The 10,371-nt window shown below is 31.2% G+C and overlaps 2 protein-coding genes across 4 annotated transcripts; both read right to left on the bottom strand.

The window, feature by feature from the left end:
* Positions 1-685: 685 nt before the first annotated feature.
* Positions 686-3,218, bottom strand: LOC114190035 (DNA topoisomerase 6 subunit A). Of its 2 annotated transcripts, XM_028078785.1 has the most exons (3): positions 2,629-3,218; positions 1,076-1,825; positions 686-887 (listed from the first exon to the last, which is right to left on the bottom strand). In XM_028078785.1, exons 1-2 carry the CDS (start codon positions 3,133-3,135, stop codon positions 1,079-1,081), a joined length of 1,254 nt encoding a protein of 417 aa, XP_027934586.1. In that variant the 5' UTR covers positions 3,136-3,218; the 3' UTR covers positions 686-887; positions 1,076-1,078. The 2 variants fall into 2 exon arrangements, with proteins under 2 accessions (XP_027934586.1, XP_027934585.1); XM_028078784.1 differs by having other exon boundaries at positions 697-1,825.
* Positions 3,219-5,985: 2,767 nt separating this feature from the next.
* On the bottom strand, positions 5,986-9,608 carry LOC114190037 (urease accessory protein D). Of its 2 annotated transcripts, none has more exons than XM_028078789.1 (9): positions 9,532-9,608; positions 9,210-9,372; positions 8,431-8,496; positions 8,257-8,331; positions 7,777-7,821; positions 7,208-7,441; positions 6,655-6,737; positions 6,400-6,571; positions 5,986-6,228 (listed from the first exon to the last, which is right to left on the bottom strand). In XM_028078789.1, the coding sequence occupies exons 2-9, from the start codon at positions 9,333-9,335 to the stop codon at positions 6,103-6,105; spliced, it is 927 nt and encodes a 308-aa protein (XP_027934590.1). In that variant the 5' UTR covers positions 9,336-9,372; positions 9,532-9,608; the 3' UTR covers positions 5,986-6,102. The 2 variants fall into 2 exon arrangements, with proteins under 2 accessions (XP_027934590.1, XP_027934588.1); XM_028078787.1 differs by having other exon boundaries at positions 9,471-9,604.
* Positions 9,609-10,371: the final 763 nt, after the last annotated feature.

The raw sequence follows: 10,371 nt of genomic DNA, 5'->3' as shown, positions 1-10,371 counted from the left end.
ATCAGTACAATTGTGTACCTCACTACTGTTTGAACGGCGTTTGTTTAAATTAAACGGAAAGGACTAAATTGAGTCACTCTTCAAAACTTGAGGACTAAATTGAAACTCTGAATAATAGAAGAACCATTTTAAAATTTGCTAACAGATTAGAGGACTAAAACAGTAATTAAGCCTTAATTTAATATAATAATATAAAATTGGATTACTTAATATTTTGTTACAGTAATCATTTAAGTTGATCGTGGTTGTAAGAGTAAAAACAGTAAGAATGTGTTAAAAAATGGTTTCACTTGAAAAATTATATACTATTTGGATTCTTTTCCTATAGATGGAATTGTCGAAGATGATTTCTTAACAATTTATTTAAAATTACAAACATTTTGTGCAATGGTTATTTTCGTGAGCTCGATGACATGATGCCTTTGATGATAGATTCTACAACTGCTTTCCATGTACAATCCATTCAGTTCTGGATAAGGAACAAAGTCAAGTGAAAGTCAAGCAATTCTAAAGCACTCAAATTTTATAATTTGATAAACTCGGTACCACATTTACTCATAGGTGAACAAGAAAACAAGACAGAAAATTGTAAACACAATCAGAAAAAACATACCACAAACTTAACATTGGAACAGTTTAGGATACTTAAAACTCATCCATGTTCCAAGTGTAGATTGGGTAGAGATGATACCAAGCTGTTGAGACAAGTAGTGGCAAAACCACCATGTCAATTCTTAGATACTATTAGATCACTCAAAAGTTCAGCCGCAATTTCATAAGCAAACAACCTTGTACTGGTAGAAGACAATTGCACGAGGCCTATCCAGTACAAATTTGGAACTAGCTCGAACAAAACACGAGCATTTCAAGAGTAGTTGAGTCTTACCCTAATAAGTGATGCAAGAACAAGAAGAAACAGTAAGACAAAATTATAAAAGCAGTCTGAAAAAACATAATTTTTAAACATCTTTTCAATGAAGATACTACAGAACTCATCATGTTACACTAAAAATTGGGTGGAGATGCTAAAACATGACTAAGCATCATTCTAATTCTTAGATATTAGATTACTCACAGGTCACAGCCAGTCCTTCTGCTGTAACTTCAAGGGCAAATAGACTTCTGAAAGATATTGAAAACCAAAGGTACTCAAAGCCTGTATTTCAGCCTTCTGCTTAGTTTTGACCATCAAAGTCAATTCCTCAACCCAACCTGGATTTTTCTTCACAAAATCCTCCTCTAACAAGTCCTTCCCGGTCTTGATATCCTGGTCCGTCATTGGCAACCTACACTGCTCAGGTATCTTGTACTTGTCCAAATCACTAGGCCTAACCCCAAGCCACTTGATATCAGGGGTAGTCAAGTTGGCACTGTCATAGGACATGTTCTTTGACCCACACCCATAAACCGACAAAATCTTCAATCCGTAAGGATCACTGTCAACCAGAGCCAGCACTGGCAGCTTCAATTCCGTCTTCATCTTCCTTAAGAAGAGCCTAGTGGAAACATCTGGCTGGCCCTTTGCAGTCACAATTATACATGGAAAGCGGTTGTAGAATCTATCCTCAGCCAACCTCATATAAGCAGCATCCTTCTCCACCAACAGAATGAACAAAGCATCGCTCTGCATATCCCCAACTCGGTCAATATTTGGTGGAATGGCCTTCCCTCCCATCCCCATTTTAGTGCAATCAATCATGTCCCCATTGTCACTGAAAATCAACCTCCCAACCACCACCCCTTTCTCTGCAGCAACAACATTGAGGCTGGACCTAGTGCATCCCAGCATGCATGAAACATCATCCAGAACAGCATCCGATTGGATCTGATTAACAAAAAATTTGTTGAATTGCTTTTTTCAAAAAAAAAAAATATCACGAGAAAAATTACTAAATGATTATTTATTTGTGAATTAATGATATTTTTTTTGTCCCTGATTTTAAAAAGGTTCCATTTTTCATCCCTACATTTTCTAAATACCTGTATAGTTTAACAATCTAATTCTGTTACTGTACAATTACTTTACCATCTTTCTAACTAGCATTCTAGTCATGGAAACACAGACTTAGCAACTATTAAAAAAATTCTTTTAGTAGACACTGCATAATAGACCCCCGTGGATGGCAATCTACAAATGATTGAGACCACTGTATGCAGCAAAATTCTCTCTTTGAATGTCTAACAACATTTTATACCACCAGTTAAATTGAAACAGGCCAGTAGCTGTTGATCCACACAGAACACAGTCAGTTGTTAGACTTGACAGCATAAGCAAATTGTAAACTAACCTAAGATTCTTCACAAACTAAAATCAGTTTATACAGAATTTAGAATATCATGCTTTAGAAGTCAATACATGAATTTAACACTACAATTAGAAGTACATGAATTTAACACTACATTTAGAAGTCAAATCATGAATTTAACACTACAGAAATTCTTCTACAAAAGTTTACACATCTGCAAAAATTAGTTCTGCACATTAAATTTTTCCGTTTTATGATGCAAATCTGTAAATGCAGACATGAAAAGTAAAGGTTTTCAAAGTCAGAACAACAAAAATGGAACCATTAACCTTTATTTATTGGTTGGAGGAAAAGTGGGATGCTATGAATAGATAGATGATACCTGGTCTTGGAAGAGTTTGACGTCGGTGTAGAAGAGGTCACGCTTGGTGACATGGATGCCTTTGAGGCAGAGCTGGTGGATGAGTTGGAGGATGCGGGCGGTGATGGCGGACTTGCGCACGGTGGAGATGTTGGCGAAGGGGCGTTGGGAGGATTTGTCCTTCAGCACGATGCGGTCCAGCTCCGCCACGTAGTGCTGGTTGGCGGCGGAGCGCGACGGCACATCGAAGGAGAAGCCCTGGCCGGAGATGATGGAGTGCGCGATCCTCAGGACGAGGGACTCGATATTGGACTGCACCGAAGAGAGGGACAGATCGGCCACTTCACGGCACCGGAACGGGAGGGTCAGGTCCTGGAGCGTTAGGGTTTGGGGGACCGAGGAGGAAGAGGATGCGGTGGAGAAGTCTTTTAGGGTTTCCAGTATCGATGCGTCAGGTTTCAGCTTGTTCTTGAAGGGGAGTTCGTCACCGGTTGAATCCTTTCGCCGGCGCTTTTTGTTGTCTGCCATTGACACGCGGGAAATGAAACGAAACGAAACGAAAAATTGGATTTGACTATGGCAGTGAGGTAAGACCGAACCAGTGTTTTGCTTGCTTTAGTACCCGTTTTAATAATTAGATCTGGTTTAATTATTTCTTTGGTTCCCATTTGGTTTAATTATTTCTTTGGTCACTAAAGACAAAATCTCAAAATGATATTCAAATTTTTAAAAGTCTTAAAATAGTCTCTTCTTTATTGAAATGTCTTACGTTTGTCCTTTCCGTTAAGTCAAATTGAAACGTTGTTAGAGGGAGTGTCCTCCTCGATTTTTTGAATTTTTTTATTAATTTTTTTTGAATTTAAAAAAAAAATCAAAAAATTGCCACGTATCAAGATGTCATCATGCCACGTGACAGTGACACGTGTCAATATTATGTCATGTGTCATTTTCTTACTCTCAATTTGATCCTCTTTATTTTAATTTGTCTCAACTTAATCCCAATTTTTATAAAAATGAGCAATTTTGTCTCTTTTCAAATTGAAACAAAATTTAATTTTATATAAATGTTATACAAATATTTTTATTAAATTTGATATTTTTATTCAAATTGATATTTTTATTATATATTTTTAACATAGCTAAGTTTATTTAAAATTATGTTTCATATTCAACTTTACTTAAAATTGTTTTCAAATTTTAAATTTATATGTGTTTTATTATAATATGAACTAGTTAATTTATGAATTTTTTTCTATTAACATTATTTTCTATTAACAACTTTTAAACCATTTTAAATAAAGTTCAATGTAAAATATGAATTAAATGAACTTAATTTGGTTAAAAATATTTACTTGAAATATCAATTTTGATGAAAATATTTGTGTACATTTATATAGAAATTAAATTTGATTTCAATTTGGAAAGGGACAAAATTGCTAATTTTTACAAAAATTGGGACTAAATTGAGACTAAAAAAATGACACGTGACGTAATACTGACACGTGTCACATCATTTTGTCACTGCCATGTGGCACGATGACAACTTGACACGTGGCAATTTTTTGATTTTTTTAAAAAAATTGAAAAAAAATCAAAATAAAAAAAAATAAAAAAAAACTCAAAAAAACGAGGAACTGACACGTGGCACTCTCTCTAACGGCGTCAACCTTGACTTAACGGAAAGGACAAACATGAGACCTTTCAACAACAAAAAAGGACCATTTTAAGACTTTTAAAAATTTGGGTACCATTTTGAGATTTTTACTCCAAAATGGGGACCAAAGACATAATTAAACCATAAGATTTAATTCTTGATTTTGTTCTTTGATTTTATTTCAATTTTTGAAAAAGGCTTAAATACTTTTTTCGTTTATTTTTGTAGTGTTTGTTGCGAATGGTCCTCATTTCCATAATTCGTATTTTATTTAGTCATTTTCTTGTGTTTTGGTCCTGTGACGCCGTTTAACTCAGTAACAGAACACTGTTAGGTAAAGGTGACACCGTTTGTATCACGTTGCATTGGGGTGTGTTACGTTGTATCAGATGGCTAATTAACATTAGCTTTTCAAATTGAAAGAAATTTTGTAATTAGGGCTTGAGTTTGATTGCAGTCGCACTCTTCGTGATGTTTAATTTTTGTCATCAACGAGCTTAAGCATATTATTTCTATTTTTCTCATTTAGAACAAATTGAGTTCAACAAATTGGAAATGAAAACAGAGAAGTAATAGTTCGATTAAAATACTTGCTCTAAGAATTTTTTTTTTACTCTCAATTACTTCCATATTTTTTAAAATGCGTGTAACAATTAGATTTAACAGTGTTAAGAATATGTCACGTATCAATTTCTCATTTTTTTTGAATTTTTTATTTTCTTTTAATTTTTTTAAAATTATTTATGCAACATATCACTTTAGTATTGTGTCACATATCAAGTTAGTATGGTTACACGTGTTAAGTCATTGTCTAAATCTCAATTTAGTCCATATATTTGTTATTTTGATTTTATTTCGGTAATATTTTTTTTAAAATTTTTCCAATTTCATTATTTTCAAATTGAGATCAAAATTAACTTTTATATAAATATTATAATGATATTTTTATTAAATATTTTAACAATATTAAGTTTATTTAAATTTATATTTTATATTAAACTTTACTTATATTTTGTTTTACAATTTTAAATATATTTATTTTAACTTTTTACAAAATTGTTTTAAATAATTTATATATAAATATTGGAGTTGATTTAAAAATAATAATTTTATAAATTTAAATATAAAATTTTAAAATAATTAATTTTGTAACAAATTAAAATAAATACTTTTAAAATTTTAAAATAAATAAATAGAGTTTGATGTAAAATTTAAATTTAAACAAATTTAATATTGTTAAAAATGTCATAAAAATATCACTTATAATAAAAATATCATTATGATATTTATATAAAAGTTTAATTTAATGTTAAATTTAAGAGAGAATGAAATTAAAAATAAAAAAAATTGAAATGGAATCAAAATAACAAATAAAAAATAATAATTATAAAATTTAATTATAATTACTTAAGGAAAAGATTGGTTCATTGAATAACAATTGGTTGAAGATGCATCGCGATTTAGTCTTTAAATTAAACTGTATTGCATTAGATTAGATTAGATTTTTTTCATAACATGATTAATATGCCATATCACCGGGGAGTAAAGGAAGTTTGATCCTGATATAAAAGATCGATAACTGAAAATACAAATTCTTGAATGAAAGGAATGTTATACAAGTTCATTATTACTCATTTGGATTCTGAAATGATTTTTCTGAATTTAAATTCTGGTTTATCATGTGTTCTTCCTCCGCTCTGTCTTCAAAATAGCATAATAATCACTGATTTTAAAACTTTAAAATAATATATTTTTAATGCTTATTATAAGACAAGACTAAAAATCTCAGTCTAGACTCCATTATTACATGTAGCTCTGAAATTAAAACTAAAATGAATCTTTCATATAACACTTGTCTTGTATGGTGGAACACCTATCATTGCCTCCATTGGAGCCAGCTGAAGTCGTAGAAACTTATAGACTGATTCAGTTGTCTCAGCAGCCACTCTAACAACAAGACCAGTTTTCTGCACAAAAATCACTCGTCAAATTTATCCAACTATAAAAGTGTTTGAAACTTGACTCCTCTATGTTGAGACAAGAGAAGCCAATCCTACAGCTTGATGAATCACAGTTAACATTTTACAATTTTAGATAAACACTCAGTGTTGGTTGAATCTGAAATAATTTAAACAAACCTTAGGACCAAAGGCACTGCAGGAAGCTATGAAGCTTGGTTTTGTAAGGAAATGATCAGCCTTTTCTCTTTGGTGATGGTGACTCAAAGATGCAGAAGGATGCAGTAATTGCTTAGACATAATCTCTTTCACGCTATCTTGCACAAGATTCTGAATATACTGCATTTTTGGCCTAAAAAATCACATAGTACATGAATAATGAATTCATAAAACAGTAAGTATGAATCCAAAAGTAAGACAAAATAAACCACTCACCCCAAGAGTAAAATCATTGCAATTACTTGGTAATTGTGCATGTGCTCTTGTATGAGTCCATTTTTTTCTTTCTCTAATAACGTCTGTTCGTAACAAGAAGCATTGTCATTTCAGAAAACTCAGAAATTTCTACACAAGAAATACCACCCTCGAGTGAGACTTTGAGAGAACACGGGTTGAATCCATTTCTACAATAAACTGCTTGGACAAATCTAGAACAGCCAATACTGGTAGTGAGGCCATGGCAGATTTTAACTTCTCAAATGTCACTTGAACACAACATTCCATGTAAAAACATTTTTCTTATTAAGGTAGTCAATGGTTGTCCTCAAGGTGAAAATACAGAAGAAAATGTTCAAGAACGAATTATTATTTGAAAGTAATAACTATAACAAGGGAAAGAACCCCTTTTGCAACTGAGTTATCATCAGATATTTTCAAATTCATCTATATGTAACCACACAACACAACCCTCTTTAATAGTATACGCATTTAATTGTCTAACAAACTATATATATTACAAGCATAAAAAGAACAGCATTAAAACAATTACCGTATCCAGAAATAATGGTTGGCCATCTTCTAAGAAAATGTTATTGGTGCTTTTATATAGATCAAAATCCCATTTCTCGCCACTTTCATGGCGCCCACTTGTAATCCAATCAACCATGACCAAATTTGAGTCTGAAGACACATTGAAGACTTGTTTCTGATAGTATCTTGCGGTGGAAAAGCATGTCACTGGATCTGGAATGATGGTTAAAAGTGCATTGCTTCCAACTCTAGCCTACTACACAATGAATTCAAAAGTTGTCAGTTGGCCCATGAAACCAATAAACTCACCAATAGTCAAATCTTAACCATGAAAATTCAAGTTCGTCAAGGCATTTTTGTTGAAAAGTAAATGTGTTATGCCATAAAAATGTCCATTTATTAGACTCCTATTACAAGTATAACACTCTTGTCATGGCCATAAATCTTGCAATTGACATCAGGAATTGTGTAGCGAAAAACAACCAATCCTAATCATTTGTCCTCATAATGTAATATGACTCCTGTAACTCAATAATGATGAGCTTAAAGGCAAAAAAGCAAAAAAAAAAAAAAATACTCTGCTTTTACCTCTAATATTTGCTGAGAACACTTAGATCCCACGGATTTGTAGACCTAAATAAGGAGAACAAAATTATCAATAACAATAATATAAACATAAGCCAAGTCAAAAGACAGGAATTCACTCTAACAAAAGCCATAAATTTAAGAGATAATATATCATTATTGTTATAATTATAGAAATAAAGAGCTAATCTTATATAAACAGGAACATTTTTTATTAATTTCCATACCATATCTTTGTATTAGAGGATATCAAATCTGCACTATTTATTGTAGTGATCCCTTTTTCTCAATATAAACAAAGACTCGTGCTGTCCCAGAAACACACGGTTTTAGCACAATGTTTCTCTCTTTTGTAGAGTTTAACAATGATAGGACGTAAGCACCCTGGCCAAAAGTCAGCTCAAATAGAGGGACAACAAAACTTGGGGGATGAAAATAATGAAAAAAAAAAAATCTACAAGGGAAAACAATAAATTAGTCAACCTTGGTGGAACCTTGGGTTGTCAACACCATGGTACAAGAATCTCCCACACAAAACTTGCATGAAATATGATCACCCTACACCTCACAAGGTAAGCACAAATCCATCAGCATATGCAAATAAAAGCATAATACCAAGACAGTGAAAGGGGGCTATGAAAAAAATACAAAACTTACAGATACAATTCCTCCCCCATAATTGAGAGCATAAACCCATACAGCATCAGTTTTGGAAGAACCCACCTAAGCAATCAGTGAAAGAAACAAATTTAGCATTCCAAGCTAAGATTTTTAAAGGGGAAAACGTATTTTTTTAGTTTATACTTTCAAACTTTCAATTAAACGAGGTCAAATTCTCTATACTTTCATGTTAAATTTAGTTCCCAAACATTAAAAGAATGTAGATTTAATTTTTTAACTTACAAAACATTAATGTTTTTTAAACTTAAGGGGTATAAACCATATAAATTTGATAAAAACATAAAGATCGTTTCATAACACAAACATGTAAATTTCTGCAGCTTAATTAAAAGATGACTGAGAGTGTAAGAAGAATTTAATTTAGATTTAGTATTGATGTGTACAAGTATTACAATGTCAAACTAATCAAAACTTATTTTATAAAGTAACTAGCCCAAAAAAAAAAATATTTCAACAATGTTCAATTATACAACAATATAAAAGAGACTAATTATAATGTTCCTGCAAAAAAAAAAAAAACTTACACTGACAAATAATAATCGGATATCATCCTTGAATCAAAAAACTATAAATAAGAAGTCAACCATCATATTCTGTCAAAGATATTTCCATAATGAACCAACTAAAATTGAAATTAATTTAAAAAAAAAACTAATATAAAATTCAAGCCCAACATAATCAGATGACAGTTTATAGTATATTTGAATATACATGAACCTTTTTGAACCAAAGATTGGTGAAATCAAAGATATAACCTTTTTGGGTATGAAGAATTTGAGGGGATATCTTGAGAAACAAGTTGTGGCCGATGATCTGCCTCCCACTTTTTCAACCACCACTGAACCCATTGCCCCTTCTCCGCTTCCTTCATCATTTCTCATCGTTCTGCATCACCTTCAACAGATGCCAGTACCTTGGCTGGATTCAAATTGAAAAAAAAAATGTATTTAATATTCTCCTTCACGTGATTGAATTGAGATTTTAAAAACAGAGAAACAATAAGAGACGTGCTTTACATTTGTATTTTATCAAGTTCAAGGTTACGAAGAAAAAGAAAGAAAAGTTAGAGATTGAAACTTGATTTGGTTGAAGGAGTGGAACAGAGTCGCAGTGCAGACGGAGGTTATATATTCGCACGCAATTTTGAAATTTTTAGGGTGGAGTAACCCATGATTTCACCCTTAAACTATTAGTAAGAATAAAAACTGCCTAAATAATTTTAAATTGTTAAAAAATGTATTAAGTAGTTCTTAAATATTGCAATATTATTTACATTTTATTAAAATACATCAATTTAATAATTAAACTGTTAATCATTAAACATTTTCAAAATTACTTAAATAGTGATGTTATGAGAATTGTCATTTACAGTTAGTCTAAATATTAAACTTGTTTAATATTTGTTAATTAGTGGGGTTTAACTACCCCAAAACTTCTATTTTAAATCTATCGAATTAATCTTATTTTTTTAAATTATTAATAAAGATTAAATTCACAATTTTTTTTTTTTAGCTTTTCTTCTATCTAATCGTTAAATTATTTTATTATCTTGTCACGTTATTAAAAGCTTAAATTCGTGAGATAATCGGACAACATTTATTTATTTTTTAATTTAGAATTCGATTAAATTAAAAATTGGAATAAATAAGAAATCTAATTTTATTTTATGTTATAATTTAAAGATTAAAACATATTTAATCTTTAATTAAAGACATGTTTAGTTCTTAATGGATTAAGTCTAAAGGGAGTTAAATTTTTAAGTTCGAGAAAGTAACAAAATAACACGTTAAAGAAAATACTATCTCTCAATTTTTTTAACCCTCACTTACCCTGGTCACCTTAAAAAAATGTTGTTATTTACTTATTCAACTTCAATACACAAGAACCATCTTGGTTCTCCATATCAAGCATAAGTAA

The sequence above is a fragment of the Vigna unguiculata genome, chromosome 7, assembly GCF_004118075.2.
Source record: "Vigna unguiculata cultivar IT97K-499-35 chromosome 7, ASM411807v1, whole genome shotgun sequence".
In the NCBI taxonomy this organism is placed as follows: Eukaryota; Viridiplantae; Streptophyta; class Magnoliopsida; order Fabales; family Fabaceae; genus Vigna; species Vigna unguiculata.
This window is presented reverse-complemented; position numbering and strand designations above follow the sequence as displayed.